Here is an 18949-nt window from a genome sequence, read left to right on the forward strand (position 1 = left end):
TCTCGATTCTCTGACTGTTTTGTGTATCGCCATGAAAATTTAGAGGGTTGTTAAGCAAGCCTCTCTGAGATCATGAATGTCAGTTTTGTTTGTTTTGAAATGATCTTATGGGAAGCATCAGAATGGCATGGGACTCTTGTGGCTGTATAGTAAGGAAAATCATTGCATTATGATACGAAACCCATTCAGATACTGTATAATAAACCACAGATGATATGCTTGAAAAATGACAACTGCAATATTTTGTAACTGAAAGCAACTGTTTGGTACTGTTTATAATAGAATTTTAAAATCAGTTATGTGTCACATTATTTGTCTTATTCAGAAATATTCTCCCAGGGCACAATGTGCACTACTTCCACTGTGCTTATTACTGACCACGTTATACACAGAGAATGCCAGTAATTGTGGTAATAATTAAAGCCACTAATTATACATTGAAGAAGTGTATCACAGTTCCTAAGTACCAATTATGTATACGTATTTCCTTGAATGAAAAAATGAAACATGTACAAAATAAACACATGTAACACAAGAGTCTTTTGAAAATATATTTTCAGTGATAACTGCCTTTGCTATAGGCAGTCAGTGAGGGAAGAGAATGGAAGTCTGGAACAGGGCAACCTTCCCCACCTCCTGAACCTATTTACACGCATGAACCCTGAAACCAGCTGCTCACATGGAAGGGTAGTCAGTGGCATTTCTTGTGAATAAGGGCCAAACCTTAAAAGCCTCATACTCTTCAACAGGGAATCCTGCATGTGTGATTCCACGTTAAGAGTGAAATGCAAACTGTCCTTAAGTGATATATGAAAAACCTAACATACAACATTTCATACATTTTTCTAATACGCTTGACTGTACTTGCATGCAGGTGACATTTTAAAAACATAAAACTAACAAAAATCAAACTGTTTACACCAATATTCTTCCCCTAATTTATTATTTAACTCCACCTGCTAACACTTAATTCTTCTACAAACTTTATACACAGTAAGAGACTCCATTCATTTTAATAACCTTATATTGTTATATACATGGCACCTATAAGATGACATTCCTTACTATATTTCTAGGTGCTACTTCAAAATATATGTATAGGGAAAGAAATAGCATGTCTAATGTTCGAAACTATCATCATTTCATGATTAGTGCATCTTGTGTCATACCAGTCAGGCAACAGGGCTAAACAAACAAGCCTCAAATCTGCATATACACCTTTATCTGTGTATGTTCTGTACAGCTATGTACAGAACAAAAGCAGCCCACTAGTACAATCATCTCCATGGACAATGTTATGTGGAATGTTTTGCATGTTAAGTTCAGTATGCACACAGTATGTTTCTAGGTTTTGCCCCAACAGTAGAACTAGAAGGCCACTTCGGCTGCAATCCTATTGAATCATGAATTCACTGTTTGCACATCGCCAATTTCTGAAGAATTTCTGTATTACAGATTTTCATAACGAAGTTTGTTCTGCAAGTCTGCAGTATGTAAACTCTTCAGGAATTGGTGATATGCTAAGGGGTCTTCTAGCGCTACAGTTGGGCAAATACTATGTACATGAAGCATTCCATATAAATTTGTACCACCTGAACTACAAATCCTATTGGATATCTGCATCAGTGAGCTGTTTTTGTTTATGCTTATGTCACACAGACACAGGGAAGACCTACCATATTAAACTGTCATTGTTGTGGTAACAACTCCACCATCTAATATTTTTTTCTTTAATGTAAGCTGCAGTCAGTAAGTCTTTTTAATGAAAAAATGTACTGACAACTACAAGTAGCAATACACATCTAACAACATTCTTTTATGGGAGTTCACTATGGGAAAGAATTACTCAAGCCGGAAGAGCCTGGTTCCCAAGCATTATTCCCATATGTTTATATTCTCAAACTAAAGGCAAACATTTAAAACATGAAAAACTAACATGGGAGGCAGGAACTGAAAATTTCAGATCTCTGCTTTTGTACTAATAACAGGCAAAACACTTTTTACCCTCTGACTAAACAACAAAAAGATAGAACACACCCTCCCTGCCCAGTATTAACTTATGTTATTTCACCTTATCTTTCTCATTTCAAAACACAGGGATTGTTTATCAATTCACCTCAAGATGTACATTTAAACGTTCATTCAGCAACAGTAGATGGTTTCTCTGATCGGATGGTGGATATATACCCTGTCCTGGATGGGGTTACACTCCCCCTAAAGGAACAGGTGCGTAGTCTGGGAGTCATCTTAGACTCTTCCCTCACACTTGAGGCTCATGTAGCCTCGGTGGCCCGGAATGCATTCTACCAACTTCGGTTGGTAGCCCAGCTACATCCCTATCTGAGTAAGGAGGACCTCTCATCAGTGGTACATGCTATGGTAACCTCGCGTCTGGACTACTGCAATGCGCTTTACGTAGGGCTACCTTTGAAGACGATTCAGAAGCTACAGCTAGTGCAAAATGCGACGGCCAGACTGCTAACAAGAACTAAGCGGTCTGAGCATATAACACCTGTGCTAGCCCGTTTGCACTGGCTTCCAATATGCTTCCGGGCCAGATTCAAAGTGTTGGTACTTACCTATAAAGCCTTATACGGTGCGGGACCACGATATCTGTCGGAACGCCTCTCCCGATATGACCGGCCCGTACACTACGGTCTACTACGAAGGCCCTCCTCCAGGTTCCGACTCATAGGGAAGCCCGGAGAGTGGTGACAAGATCTAGGGCCTTCTCAGTGGTGGCCCCCGAACTATGGAATGGTCTCCCCGAGGAGGTGCGCCTGGCGCCGACACTATCATCTTTTCGGCGCCAGGTTAAAACCTTTCTCTTCTCTGAGGCATTTTAATTCCTGTTAATTCTAAATTATTATATTTTGATTTTAGACTGTACAGTTTTGTGTACAGTTTTGTGTTATTTTTATTGTATTTTTAATGTTCACCGCCCAGAGAGCTGTTGCTAGTCGGGCGGTATATAAGCTTAATTAAATAAATAAATAAATAAAATAAGATACACAGACATTATTTTTACATATATTAGTCCATTCAGTAATCTCACTTACTAATGGTCCTTTTTATTTTACAATATGAGCAAGGTGACATTGCATATCAATTACAGCAAGACAAATATACTTTTAAAGAACATTTAAAACATGAAAAACTGTATCCTGAAATGAAACAATCATGCTGTAAAAGATACCAGTCTTTGCCTCAAAAGCCAACCTTAGCTGAAAGCCAAACAGGCACTCAAGCAGCTTGCCCCTGGAACCAAACTTAACTACAGGATTCCAACTCCTAAGCAGTAGCTTGCTGTTAAAGGATCACAGCTGTTTCGGACATCCCTATGACAACTGTTATACACTGGCCATTCAGAGTAACATCTGGCCTCCTGGACATCCAATTGGGCTACGATATTGGTTTTCAAAAAACAAACAAACCTTGATTTGTGTCCACAAGCAAATCAATTTGCATAAGGTAATTTGCACTGGAAAATTCAGTCTGCATTTAAAAAATTCTGATACTCTAGATTAACTTTTGCCAAGCTGGCACATTCCAGATATTTTGGGCTAAAACTCTCATCAACTGGCTGGGGCTGAAAGCTGGGCAGCCATGCTGGCTAGGGTTGAGGGGAGTTGTCATCCAAACCATCTACAGAGCACCAGTTTGGCAAAGGCTGCCCTAGAGGGCGATGCAATTTAGCATATCTATTTTAATTGTAAACAAAGCTAAAAACTTTGAAACTACCAAGCTTGCCTAATATTGTATTTGCAACTGACATCTCAGTTACTAATGAACTTATGAAATTGTTACTAATGAACTTAAGAAATGGTGTTTTTTTTATGGAAAAACAAAACAGTGGAAAATGTTCTGCCCCACATCACTGCGGGTAGAACAGCCTTGTAGTCAACAACTCACCTGATAACTGTAGGCAACCAGGAATTTTATGACCTAGTAAAGGAGGGACAGATTGCTTCATTCCTCCTCTGCCAGCCCACTTGGTTTCCATACTCACTGCAGAAGGAGAAAATTTTCTTCCTCCACAAACAATACAGAAATGCTCTGTTCCTCCTCCACCAATCCACTTCGCAGATGGCAATTTTTCTTCTAGCCTGCGTTTTCATGTTGGCTGCAAGGAGGTGACTTCCCCTTTTCAGAGGTCATCATGGAAATGCAGGTTACTAGCCTCTTAGAAAGCTAGTAAAAGTTTTTGCAGACTAGTAACTTTTGTGGGCTTATGTACAGGCTTGGGTAGGATGTACTTAGATGTAGGAAGCATCTATCATACTTACTCAATACACAGGGATATGGAATATGATTACTCCTCTCCCCCCCCCCCGCCATGAATGTAAACAAAGCAAAGGAGAACAGCAATTGTTAAATCGTCACTGGAACAGAGTGTCAACAGCACAGAAGTGCTCTGTTGAAGTTACTGGAGGAGTAGGCTTCAATGGACTTAAATGCTTGTTAAGAACACACAGGAACTGCTTACTGTAAATCTTGTGTTTTATGAGACATCTTTGAAGGAGTCAGGGGCAGATTTAAAAGGATGGGATGTGGGAAAAAAAAGAGCAGGCAAGCGGAAGGAAGTAAATGTGCAAACAGCAGACAGCATTGTTATTTTTTAACACATACTTGTTCAGTGAGATTGTAGGAGAATATACAGCATTGTTGCAAGCATTTGGAATTTCCCTATTCATTTCACATTAGTAAAAAACACTCAGTATCCATTTTTAGTGGCTACCCATACACAACTAAAATTAAGTGACAAGTTACAAAAATGTCATGGTATCCCCCAATGATCACATTTGATTTATAAATTATCTGTGTTTGTAACAAGTCCATAACAAATTATCAACTTCCCAAAATGTGAATGAATGGCTTCATATCATATGAAGTATGGTGTAGCAGAGGGTGTTAGGCTTAGATCAGGGGTTCAACCTTTACTAAGCCATAAAATTTGCTGGATAACCTGGGAAAAGTGACCATCTCTCAACCTAACCACCCCACATGGATTTTGTGAATATATAACAGAAATAAAACAGAGAGCAGATGAAGATCTTGTCCACTGTCAGAGGCAGTACGCTTCTGAATACCAGTTTCTAGAAACCAGAGGAGAGAAGAGTGCTATCTGATTGGCTACTATGAGAACATAACACTAGATGAGATGGGCCTTTTGCCTGATCTGTCACAGCACTTCTTATGTACAACACCCTCCCTTCCTTGGAGGAAGGATAGGATTATTCACAAACTCTGAGTGATCATGTCTTTCACATAAATTCAAGGATAGCAGTTTCACTCTTTCTTTAAACTGAAAGGATTACAAGAGAAAGGAGTAACTCTTGCACACAACTTTACTTGGGACAAAATAGCATAAACTTACTCCAGTCAGTTAGATAGCTGGGGTCCTATATACACATACAATACTAAGGCAAATCTCCAGATAAAGGTCATATCTCAAAGGAAACAGGTATACAGCTATAAAGTTACTACTTATTAACAAACTGTGAACCGCCCAGAGAGCCATTGGCTAAGGGCGGTATAGAAATGGATCGAAATAAATAAATAAATAAACACTTTAGTTAGCCTCTTCTAGTAAATTCAAGTAAAGCATACCTGCTGTCAATCACACTGTACTTTCATCTAACAATCTGTTCCACTGTACCCCCCCAAAAAACCCCAAGAAGCAGCATGCTTCACCCCAGACTCATCCTCTCTCATATACATTTGTTGATTTCTTTCAAAGCCTTAACTTAACTGCATGAAATATAGTTTTAAGGAGATAGCCCGTAGATATTTACTACCCCCATAAGTACTACAGAACCGGTTGGAGAGCTGACATGATCAAAACCGAGATGCGTCCCAGGACTCAAGAATCGGGGAGGATGAAAACGTCAGTCCCCCTATTTAAAAATAAAGCAGCACTTAGGAGAGAGGGGGCAGGGAAGTAAGGACGAGGTGGGGATAGAAATACTGGACCCCATACCCGAGGGCAATTCTTTGACAATGTACAGAAAGAAAAACAGCCCAAGTGCGAGAAAAAGATTAGCTGAAAGGGACCTAAAATGAGGGGAGGGTGGGGGGGTGCAGAGAAGTAATAATGCCTGGAAGGAAATATAGGTCCAAGGCGCTGAGCCAACACCCCCTTCCCCAAACCCGCGCCTGTCTTTCTCGCTATAGGCAAAGGTCACAGAGGGAGGGGAGCACTGGCGGGAAGAGGCAGACCCACTTCGGCTCCTTTAGGCTCCAAAAAGCCAGGCCCTCGCGTAGCCAGAGCGCCTGCAAAAGGGCTTCCTGCATCGGCTTGAGCGGACCACAGGGCATATCTCCCCCACCCACGCACACACGCCCCGGCCAGGTCCTCCCTTACCTTCTGGGAGTTGCTCTGCTGCAGCACATTCTGCTCCACGGTCATGGCCCCCTCCCGACTTCGGCCTCCCGCCCCGCCGGCCTGAAGAGGTGCAAAAGGAGACGGAGCTGGCAAAGAAAGGGCGGGGAGCGGACGGCTAGAAGGCAGCGAACGCCAGGCCAGAGTGGACACGGGCCGCCGAAGGAAGAGGGAGGGGCCGCCGAAGGAAGAGGGAGGGGCCGCCGCTCTGACTCAGCCCGGCCGCGACGTGCCCTGCCGTTCCGTGCCGCCCGGGCAAGTGGCGGTCCGGGGAGGAAACACGGCGCGCTCAGGCCCGATTATGTGCCTCTCGCTTGCTAGCGTACGTACCGCCGCCCGCCTCAACCAAACATGCCCAGCCCAGGAATGTGCTTCGGCTCCTCCCATTCCTCCACCACTCCTCCTGACGGTTTACCGCACAATCCTATACATGTCTACTCGGAAGTAAATCTTAGTGATTTCAGTGGGATTTAATCCCAGGTAAGCGCACATACGGGGTTGCAGCTTTAGCTCAGAGGGTCAAACTGTGCTTGAAGTTTAAAAGAAAGCGTGCTTAACACTGTGTCACTTGAGTGTTGAAGGAAAAGCGTCCGATCAGCTGTTGCTACTAAGGAGGGGCGATTAAACAGTAAATGGTAACGCGGACCGTCCAGCAAGAAAGTCCCCCACCGCACGATAGGGGTTTAGGGATCCTTTTCGAGGAAAGGACAACATTCTTTTCTGGAGGGACGGGAGAAGGGTACACCTCAGTGGTGGGTGGGGCAAAATGCAAAAGTGGGCAGTGCCATTAATGAAAAATTTACCTTTTTTGCAGTAGGTTAGTTTCTGTACACTCCCATACCCACTCTGTCCTCCATCTAGGCTTGTAAGAGGCAGCATTGGAGTTTAAGGTGCTGGACTACGACCTGGGAGATCAGGGTTCAAATCCCCACATAGCCATGAAGCTCACTGGGTAACCTTGGGCCAGTCACTGCCTCTCAGCCTCAGAGGAAGGCAATGGTAAACCGCCTCTGAATACCCCTTACCATGAAAACATATTCATAGGGTTGCCATAAGTCGAGTCGACTTGAAGGTAGTCCATTTCCATTTTCTAGCGAGGAACACCCAAGGAAGGTGTGAAGCAAAGTCAATGAGTGGTGTGGCCTGGGCAAAGTCCCAAGGGCCAGATAAAAACATAAGAGCCTGCTGGATCAGGCCAATGGTCCATCTAGTCCAGCACCCTGTTCTTACAGTGACCAATCTGATTCCTGTGGGAAGCACACAAGCAGGACCTGAGGGCAAGAGCACTTTCTCATCCTGTTTCCAGCAAGTGGAATTCAGAAACATCATTCATTGGCTATCACTCATGGCTGAGTAAGGCCTTTGACACTGTGAATTGAACCGCTGTCTGGACCATCCTTTAAAAACACACAGAAGAGGCAGAGCATAGCCATTAGGATTAGTTGCCACTGGTATCCTTATCCTTCATGAATTTATCTAATCCTCTTTTAAAGCCATCCAAGTTGATGGCCATAACTGTTTCTTGTGAGAGTGAATTCCATAGTTAACTATGCGCTATGTGAAGAAGTTCTTTCTTTGGCTCTCCTAAATCTTCCAATGTACACTTAAACCACATACCCCCCCAATCGTGGAAACCATAGTTTACCCCTCACAGACCTGTAATTCCCAGCCCCTTAACAAACTGCAATTCCCAGAATTCTTGGGGGGATGTGTTTTCCATGTATGGTGTTCGCAGCTGCAGCCTCGTTGGCTGCCCCAGAGTTCTAGTGTTAATGTCTCTGACCTCTTTCTTCATAAAGAAAAAAAAATGTAGCCTTTTCTCATAGGGAATTTCGCCCATACCTTTGATCATTTTTTTGCCCTTTTCTGAACCTTTTCCGGCTTTGTAATATCCTTTTTGAGGTGAGGTGACCATGACTATCCCAAGTATTTCAAGTGCAGCCACACCATAGATTTGCATAATAGTATTATGATACCAGCAGTTGCATTTTCAGTTCCTTTCCTAATGATCCCTAGCATGGAATTTGCCTTTTCACAGCCGATGCTCAATGGTTTGACATCTTCCTTGAAGTATCCGCTATGACTCCAAGGCCTCATTCCTGGACAGTCACTGGACTGTTCCTGAACAGTTCAGACTCAAGGAATGAATATGTGAAATTATGGTTTTTTTACGCTGGTGTGGCTTACTTGTACTCTCCATCTGAGTGTTGTGGTAGTCATCCTTTGCACCTCCCAGGGTATGTGCGAGCTGATAGAGCCTTTCAGAGGAGAGGACTAGAAACAGTAGCAACTATCACTTGCCCAACCCTTGAGGCCAAGAAAAATAGTCAAATTTATTTATTTATTTATTTAATAGTCACTTTTCTTCACAATAGTGAATCCAAAGGGACTTGCAATCAATAAAGATCAAAACCAGTGTAAAAAACAAAAACTAATAAAAACCTGAAAAACATAGTACATAAATGTAAAAGTCAGTGGGACAACCTACCCCCTAAAAGAGGTTACAACATCAAAAGCCATCCTGAGCTAAGAGCTGAATGCCTGGGGGGAAAGAAATGGTTTTGCCTGGCACCTAAAGATGGATAATGATGGCTTCCAGCATGACTCCCTGGGGAGATCGTACCCTAAATGGGGAATCCACTGAGAAGCATGGTGGGAAGGTCTGGACTGTATCTTGCCCTAACAAGATGTGAGAGTGAGACTCTGTTATGTACATAGCTGAACGTGGAAGTGTCCTGATTGATGCCAGAATGAAAAGCTTAAGACAACAGGACGTACAGTGCAATCATATGCAAGAATGTCACACTGTGGTCAATGGGGCTTACTCACTCATTAGAAAGTTATTTAGGATTGCAGTCTTAGTCATGGCATATCACATTGTTTTCAGTGGGATGTGTGATTAAACTTTGCTATATTGTGCCCTTAATTTGTACTAGAACATAGCCCTAGAATCAGAGATTTTTGTTCAGGGTCACCAGCCTTTTTGGCCACTGGACACATTTGGAATTTTGAGAAAGTGCCGTGGGTGCCAGTCACAAAATGGCTGCTGGGGCAGGGGGTGCATGGCATAACACAAATGGGCTTACACATCTAAAAGGGCAAAAAATGGTGAGAGCATGCCCCATCAACTCCCCCCCCATCAGAGGAGGAAGAGGCATCTACATCGACCATTACTGTGCTTGTTGATGGAGAAAAGCTCTTTGTTCCTCCCCTTTGTTCTAAATGGAAAAGAGGGTGGTGTGATGTTCCTATATTAATGTATATATGGTAAGTGTTGGTTGTTTAGAAGATACATGGTAAGTGGAGTGAAAGAGGGGGAGTGAATGGGCAGTAGAATGCGAGATGATTGACTGAGTGTTTAAAATGGCTGAATGTATAAAAGGAAGAGTGAGAGTGGAATCTGGGGGGAGAAGAGAACTGAGTGGGTTGCTTGGTGGGGTTTAGAGAGTTGTTTGCCAGGAGGGAGGTGGAGCTCGGATTAGTATTGAGTAAAACCATATGCTTATGTGCCTTAAGAAGAAATCTTGTTAATCTTGTTAGCTTTGTTATCTGTAATAAATACTTAATTTGGTTTACCAAAGGCCTGATCCTTGGCTGGGGTTTCACAGACCAGAAGGGAGGGTAAGGTAATGACCAAGGCTGAAGGGGAACTGTAACAAATGGTGGCAGCGGTGAAGAGAATAACAATACCAGTATTCAGATTCTCTGGGAATACTAGTATTGGGACGTTACTGGGGGTTGCCTAGCAGGTGGATCTGTTGAGATCTGTGCTAGAGCGGGGAGAGAAACCATAAGAGAGAGCGGTCCGGACTGGTGGAGTCCCTGGTGGTGCCTAGTGACAGGCAGTAACCACGAGCAGGTAGGAACCTGACAGGGAGAGCCAGGGAAGGACGCCTCACATGTGGTGGCAGTAGCGGTGGGATACAAACAACAGAGAATCTAGATACGAACCAAAGAGAGTCCCAAAGACACGTGGTGACAAAGGAGACTACGTCACAGGTGTTGGCTGTAGCAGTGAGATACGAATACTAGACAATCCCTAATAGTTGTGTGGCAAACAGAAATAACAAAACAAGATTACTTGTGAGAGTGACTGGCAAAGAGTGTGTGGCAAAGAGTGAGTGAACTCAAACACCATGGCTGAATATATAAAAATGAAAAGAGAGGAGCTGGTGGAGAAGTGCATAACATTCAATTTACCTCACGAGGGTAAAGGGGTAGATGAATTGAGGGTAGCACTTATAGGATTTGCTACTGCCCAGCAAAAACAACCGGTCAGGGAAGAGACCCCAGAAGGATATTTAAGCAATCCTGCTTATATAGAGTACTTGAGAGAGAAGTTGAAGATGGAAGCTGAGAGATTGAGGATGGAAGGTGCAGAGAAGGAAAAACAGAGAGAGTTGGAAGCTGAGAGATTGAGGATGGAGGCTGAGGAAAAAGACGAGCAGAGGGAGTTGGAAACTGAGAGATTGAGGATGGAAACTGAGAGAATGAGAGTGGATGCGGAGATACAAGGGGAAAGATTAAAATTGGAAAGAGAGGTTTCATTCTGATGAAACAAGAAAAGACAGAGATGGAGCAAAAATAAAAATGACTCCAAAGGACTTTGCTGTCTATGAGCATGGTCAAGATCCTCAAATTTACCTCAGCACCTTTGAAAAAGCAGCTCAGTTGTGGGGGCTACCTGAAGATAAATACATGCAGTATTTATCAAACCTGATCAAAGGGGAATTGGCTGAGGTATACCAATATTTCCCCTCAGACAGGCCCGTCACCTATGCTGAATTCAAAGAAGCAGTGTTTAAAAGATTCAGACTGGGGCCTGATCATTTTAGAAAGCTTTTCAGAAACTGCCAGATACAGACAGGGAGGTCTTTCGTGGAGCTGGGGGCAAAACTGATGGATATATTTGGGAAATGGCTGACAAGTGCAAAAGCTCAGTCTGTGGAGGAGGTGAAAAATCTCATGATATTGGATCAATTATACCATCAGTTACCACCAGAAATAAGGCTCCTGGTCAAAGACCGTTCCCCTACATCGGTGCAGGAGGCCGCAGAGATGGCGGATCACTTCGCCTCCAACAGAACTGGCTGGGTGGGGAAAACATCAAGAGAGTTTAAACCCAGACCATATAATGCTGGCAGAAGGGATGTGGTACCACAGCGAGTGAGTCCTCCAGTAAAATCTGAAGGGCACAGGACACCCCAGAGTGGATCTGTGTACCCTAAAAGTGAGGAGAAATTATGCTACAAATGTGGTAGACCGGGGCACCTACGTTTTCAGTGTGAGGTTGCCAACCCCAGTAGTAATCCTGCTCAGACAAGGGCAGTGAAAACAGAGCCCAAGGCTTTAGAAACAGCGAAAAAGGTTCAGTTCTGCCAGATAAACTGGACAGAAGTAACAGACCTTGATTCAAGTCTGAGAGAGGAAGTGAGTGTACAAGGGGCAAATTATTGGGCATTGCTTGATACTGGTGCCGCTCAGACATTACTGAGGCCAGATTTAATAAAATCTGAAGAAATATTACCTCAGGAAACTGTGACTATCCAAGGAGTGAGGGGTCAACCAGAAAGTTTGCCTGTGGCCCTGGTGGATATGACTTGGAGAGGCCGAGAGGGCCGATATAAAGTAGGCATTAATGCCCAGCAACAAGAACCAGTAATACTGGGAAGGGATGTAATGGGTGCCCAAGGAAAGATCTATGTAGTGACCAGACAGCAAATTGGCAGAGAAAAAGATGCCATATTAAGGGGGGCTGAAACAAACAGGGTGGAATCTGTTAACCAGCCTCAGATCACCATAGCAACCACTAGCAGGCCTGCTGAAGGAGACAAACTGTATCAAGTGGTCTCTGATAATGATGAGGCAGATCAATTCAGGGAAGAGCTGCAAAAAGATATAAGTTTGAAGCAGATAAAGGAACAAGCTCTGACCCAACAGATTCCTTTCACTGACAAACTGAGGAATCAAGTTGTGTGTGAGAATGGGATTTTATATAGACTGTGGATGCCTGCTGAGAGAAAGGATGAATGTGAACCAGTGAAGCAATTGATAGTACCTAGCAAATACAGAACCAGATTGCTAGAGGTAGCCCACGATGTCCCATGTGCAGGACATCTGGGAATAAAAAAGACCAAGAGGAGATTGGCTGCACACTATTATTGGCCAAACATCTCCAAAGATGTAAAACAACATTGTCTATCTTGTGGAAAAGGTGGGAAAAAGTGGAGTAAAGACTAAGGCACCCTTAAAGCCCCTTCCTATAATTGGACAACCCTTTTACAGAGTGGGAATAGATTTGGTGGGCCCTTTTTCCAAACCCACAAGGCATGGCAAGAAATATCTATTGGTGCTGGTGGATTTTGCCGCCAGGTACCCAGACGCAGAAGCACTAAGATCTGTAGAAGCCCCTGTAGTGGCAGAGGCTTTATTAAAAATCTTTATGAGGCTGGGTTTCCCTCATGAAGTGCTGATGGATCAAGGCAGTGTATTCATGGGAGAAGTGATGCAATGTATGTGGAAATGTTGTGGTCTAAAACATCTAAAGACCACTACTTACCATCCCGCCACTAATGGGTTAACAGAGAGATTCAATGGCGTTTTGAAGGGCATGATCAGAAGCTATGTTCAAGATCACCCACAAGACTGGGATGAACGGTTGGGATGCTTCTTATTTGCATACAGAGAAGTCCCTCAGGAGTCAACAGGCTTCTCACCCTTTGAACTCATGTTCACTAGAAAAGTGAGGGGACCTTTGGAACTATTAAAAAATTCATGGGAAGGAACCCTGGGAGAGTACAAAACATCTGTAGTAGATTTTGTATTGGAATTCCGCAATAAATTAACATCAATGATGGATGTGGTGGAAAAGAATTTGAGTCAAGCACAGGAGAAGCAACGTTACTGGTATGACAGAACAGCCAGGGAACGTGTGTATGATGTGGGAGATATGGTTATGGCATTCATACCCAGGGAACATGACAAATTACAGGCTAACTGGGAAGGACCATATACCATCAGAGAAAGGCTTGACACAGTGACGTATGTAATTACCACAGACCAATTAAACAAAAGCAAAGTGGTTCATGTAAATATGTTGAAGCCTTACCATACCAGGGATGTACAGGTGTTGCAAGTTACCTTATTCCCTGAGGGAAGTGGGCCTGAACTTCCAGATTTGGTACAGGAAAGCAAAGACAAAGGAGGGGTAGATCAAGTGGAATGGTCAGAGGAGGTGAAGGAGGAAGTAAAAGAAGAGATTCTGAGAGATTTGAAAACCTATAGGAATCTCTTTAGCAACAAACCTGGCCGAACCAGTATAGTTATACATTCCATTGATACTGGAGATCATGCCCCAATCAGATCTGTTCCGTACCGTGTGAATGGGAAAGTGTTGAATGAGATCAAAAAGGAGGTGGAAGATATGCTGGAATTAGGAGTGATCAGGGAATCCATCAGTCCCTGGGCCTCAAGTATTGTCCTGGTTCCGAAAAAAGATGGAACGACCAGGTTTTGCATTGATTATCAGCTAATCAATAAAATTACTGTCCCAGATGCGTATCCTATGCCTAGGGTAGACGCAATGTTAGAGTTATTGGGGGCAGCAACCATTATCTCTACACTAGATCTCTGTAAAGGATTTTGGCAAATGGAACTAGACGAGCAATCCAGAGCCAAAACTGCCTTCAGTACACCAGATGGGTTATATGAGTTTGTGACCTTACCCATGGGACTAAGGAACTCACCAAGTTCATTTCAGAGGCTAATCAATACTGTGTTGCGAGGCATGTCAGATTTTGCAGTGGCCTGTATCGATGACGTGGCCATTTTTAGCAAGTCGGTGCCTGAGCATGTCCAACACCTGACAACAGTATTGGAGGCCTTAAGAAAAGCAGGCCTCACAATAAAAGCTAAGAAATGCCAGTTTGGACTAAAGGAAGTAATCTATTTAGGACATAATGTGGGGAGTGGGAAAATCACCCCCTTATGGAGCAAGGTGGAGGCAATACAAGTGTGGCCGATCCCCTTAACCAAAAAACAAGTAAGGGCATTTCTGGGTGTGGCTGGATTTTATAGGAAGTTTGTGAGAAATTTTGGGGAAATAGCAACCCCCTTGCATGAATTAACAAAGAAGAAGTGTTCTGAGCGTGTGGTATGGACGGATGAATGTCAGAAGGCTTTTGATCTACTGAAGCAAGCCTTGTGCCAAGGACCCATATTAATAGCACCAGACTATGAGAAACCATTCATCGTGGCTACAGATGCGTCGGACCTGGCGCTGGGAGTCGTCTTGCTACAGGAGAGAGAAGGCACCAGACATCCAGTGGCGTACCTGAGTCGCAAGCTGACGCCGAGGGAGAAAAACTATTCATCGGTCCAGAAGGAGTGCCTAGCAGTCGTGTGGGGACTGAACAAGTTGCGCCCATACGTGTGGGGATGAAGATTCACAGTGACTACGGATCATTGGGCCTTGTTATGGTTGCAGACTATGAAAAACCATAACACTATGCTGCAGAGGTGGTCCTGGGCCCTACAGGACTATCAAGTGGACTTCCAGTTCATCAAAGGCAAGGACAATGTACTGGCCGATGGACTTTCCAGGCAAGTGGCTGGGACTGCAGTGACGTGACCAGACAGAGGAACAAAGAAAGACATTTTCCCCATAGAGACTTTTATTTGTTAACGCGACGTATAAATCCTGGAACAGGAATAATACTCTGCTGTTGTTTAAGGGGGGGGAAATGTGATGTTCCTATATTAATGTATATATGGTAAGTGTTGGTTGTTTAGAAGATACATGGTAAGTGGAGTGAAAGAGGGGGAGTGAATGGGCAGTAGAATGCGAGATGATTGGCTGAGTGTTTAAAATGGCTGAATGTATAAAAGGAAGAGTGAGAGTGGAATCTGGGGGGAGAAGAGAACTGAGTGGGTTGCTTGGTGGGGTTTAGAGAGTTGTTTGCCAGGAGGGAGGTGGAGTTCGGATTAGTATTGAGTAAAACCATATGCTTATGTGCCTTAAGAAGAAATCTTGTTAATCTTGTTAGCTTTGTTATCTGTAATAAATACTTAATTTGGTTTACCAAAGGCCTGATCCTTGGCTGGGGTTTCACAGACCAGAAGGGAGGGTAAGGTAACCAAGGCTGAAGGGGAACTGTAACAAATGGTGGCAGCGGTGAAGAGAATAACAATGCCAGTATTCAGAGTCTCTGGGAATACTAGTATTGGGACGTTACTGGGGGTTGCCTAGCAGGTGGATCTGTTGAGATCTGTGCTAGAGCGGGGAGAGAAACCATAAGAGAGAGCGGTCCGGACTGGTGGAGTCCCTGGTGGTGCCTAGTGACAGGCAGTAACCACGAGCAGGTAGGAACCTGACAGGGAGAGCCAGGGAAGGACGCCTCACAGGTGGGTGTTCAGTCCTGGCATCCAGTGAAATGTGGTCATAATCAATGTAGAAAAAGTTGAGCCAATGCAAACAGAAACTGAGCATGAAGAACAAACTGTCTCATGCAATGTGGATTTTTGAAGGGATATTTACTGAGATGTTTCACAGGAAGTACTGGTGCCCACAGCAGACCCTGCTTTAGCTTATGAACTTATTTTCATTTCCAGGGCTCAACTCTGGAAGATGTGAAGTTATATGTAAGGGTACATATTCTTATCTAGGAGTAGGCTTCCTTTGAAGAGTGGCTTGCCTCCAGGTAAACATATCTGAAATTAGCCTGCTCAGCTGTAATCCTAAGCACACTGTACATATAGGGGAATAAGAACCAACAATGTGGTGTATTGGTCAGAGTGTTAGACTTGGACCTGGGAGACCTGCAGTCAAATCCCCACTCAGCCCTTGAGCTCACTGGGTGAGCTTGGTCCGCTCACTGATTCTCAGCCTAACCTACCTCAGGATTGCTGTGAGGGTAACAACGGGATGGAGAGACCCATGTGTGCCAGCTTGAACTCCTAGGAGGAAAGATGGATATAAATGAAAAAACTCACTCACTCACAGTGTCATTTAATCCTGAGTAGACATGTTTAGGGGTGCCCTGCACAGAAGTTAATATTTATGGGTTTGAAAGGAGAGCATTCTTTTCACTGCTGTTACTGAAGTCAGTTTATTTCAGCGGGTCTACACTGAGTATAACTAATATTGGACATCACCAGAAAATAAGAATCTATTTTTTTTAACTAGGTTTCTGTGTTCCCACACAACCAGTTTATAAAAATATTAAATATATTTAATACCATAAAAAATACCAAAACCATAAAAAAGAAAAAAAATGCAGCATAAGAACATTTGGCAACAGAGAATAAAATCAATCCAGACAGCAATTATTCTCATAGACCACAGACACAACTTAATCATCTAAGTTCCAAGACCCTATAAAACGTTTTGGACAACCTTTAAAAAGCTAAGAGAATAAAAAAGTATTCACCTAGTGCCAGAAAAAATACAAAATAGGCATTAGGTGAGACTCTTTGGGAAGCACATTGTACAACCAGGTTGCTATTAATTAGAGGGTTCCTCCCTCCTCATTGCCATCTGCAACACTTCACTTGGCAGGAGCACCCAGAGAAAGACCTCTGGCAATGGCCTCAGGGAATGGGTTGGTATATGTGGGGTAGAAGTGATCCTTCAGCTAACTTGGCCCCAAGCTACTATGGGCAGTTTATGGAATGAGATGAACTACAACAATCTCTCTTCAGACCTGGCCTCCCAGTGCTGGAAGGTCAGGGTGGAGAGGGATAGGACCAGTGCACATGACCCCCATCTATTACATAGATAAATGTTAAAAACAGCCGAGGATCAATGACACTGCAGTCCTAGAATCATAGAATTGTAAAGGGGCCTATAAGGCCATCAAGTCCAACCCCCTGTGCAATGCAGGAATCCAAATCAAAGCATTCCCGACAGATGGCTGTCCAGCTGCCTCTTGAATGCCTCCAGTGTCGGAGAGCCCACTGTCTCTCTAGGTAATTGATTCAATTGTCGTATGGCTCTAACAGTTAGGAAGTTTTTCCTGATGTCCAGTCAAAATCTGGCTCCCTGCAACTTGAGCCCATTATTCTGTGTCCTGCACTCTGGGACAACCGAGAACAGATCCCGGCCCTCCTCTATGTGACAACCTTTCATGTACTTGAAGAGTGCTAACATATCTCCCCTCAGTCTTCTCTTCTCCAGGCTAAACATGCCCAGTTCTTTTTGTCTCTCCTCATAGGGCTTTGTTTCCAGTCCCCTGATCATCCTTGTTGCCCTCCTCTGAACCTGTTCCAGTTTGTCTGCATCCTTCTTGAAGTGCGGAGACCAGAACTGGATGCAATATTCAAGATGAGGCCTAACCACTGCTGAATAGAGGGGAACTAATACTTCTCACGATTTGGAAACTATACTTCTATTAATGCAGCCTAATATAGCATTTGCCTTTTTTGCAGCCACATCGAACTGTTGGCTCATATTCAGCTTGTGATCAACGACAATTCCAAGATCCTTCTCACATGTTGTATGCTGAGCCAAGTATCCCCCATCTTATAACTGTGCATTTGGTTTCTTTTTCCTAAGTGTAGAACTTTGCATTTATCCCTGATGAATGTAATACTGTTGTTTTCAACACAATGCTCCAGCCTATCAAGGTCCCTTTGAATTTTCTTTCTATCTTCCACAGTATTAGCTATGCCCCTCAATTTTGTATCATCCGCAAATTTGATAAGCATACTCTGTACCTCCTTATCCAAGTCGTTACTAAAAATGTTGAAGAGCACTGGGCCCAGGACCGAGCCCTGTGGTACCCCACTTGTTACTTCAGCCCAGTTTGAGAAGGAGCCATTGATAAGCACTCTTTGAGTATGATTCTGGAGCCAACTGTGGATCCACCTGATAGTTGTTCCATCCAGCCCACATTTAGCTATCTTGCTAATCAGAATATCATGGGGCACTTTGTCAAAAGCTTTGCTGAAGTCAAGGTATATTATGTCCATAGCATTCCCACAGTCTACAAGGGAGGTTACCCAACCAAAAAATGAGATAAGATTAGTTTGGCAGGATTTGTTCTTCATAAATCCATGTTGGCTGCTAGTAATCACTGCTTTTAGAAATCATTGTTTTCAAGGTGCTTACAGACTGACTGCTTTATAATCTGCTCCAGAGTTTTTCCAGGGATTGATGTTAGGCAGACTGGTCTGTAGTTCCCAGGTTCCTCCTTTTTGCCTTTTTTGAAGATAGGGACAACTATTCATGTCTATGCAGAAATAAGCAGTGCTGAGCTCAATGGGGCTTTCTCTTAGGTATTTGTGTGCATTCCTATCTCAGCCTCAGCTTTCTTTTGGAAAAATGGAGTCAGAGTGGCCTTCTTTACAGAACTATGCTGACAGTTCAAAACACCCATAGAGACTGCAACTTTAGTTTGCAAACTGAATACATATTTTCAGTGTGGCACTGTATTGCTGCCCTGACTTTCCAATGCTGCATTTTGCTGCCGGTTACCGGGAGGGAGAGGATGAAGCAGTGGGGAGTTTGGCACAGTGCAGTGCAGATTCTGTTTGATCCTGTTGTGTATATGTTGCTATGATCACAAGCTG

At 43.6% G+C, this 18949-nt stretch overlaps 1 protein-coding gene across 6 annotated transcripts in view; it reads right to left on the reverse strand.

The window, feature by feature from the left end:
• The window catches only part of USP25 (ubiquitin specific peptidase 25), a 102483-nt gene extending 95747 nt beyond the window's left edge, over positions 1 to 6736 (reverse strand). For 2 of the 6 annotated variants that reach the window (XM_061627911.1, XM_061627910.1), the window contains exon 1: positions 6365 to 6736. In XM_061627911.1, coding sequence (XP_061483895.1) covers positions 6365 to 6409 — 45 coding nt within the window. In that variant the 5' untranslated portion in view covers positions 6410 to 6736. The remainder of the gene's footprint in view (positions 1 to 6364) is intronic. The other 4 variants (XM_061627912.1, XM_061627914.1, XM_061627913.1 and 1 more) reach the window with 3 other exon arrangements.
• Between the last annotated feature and the right edge of the window lie 12213 nt (positions 6737 to 18949).

This window comes from Rhineura floridana, chromosome 5, assembly GCF_030035675.1.
Source record: "Rhineura floridana isolate rRhiFlo1 chromosome 5, rRhiFlo1.hap2, whole genome shotgun sequence".
Taxonomy (NCBI): domain Eukaryota; kingdom Metazoa; phylum Chordata; class Lepidosauria; order Squamata; family Rhineuridae; genus Rhineura; species Rhineura floridana.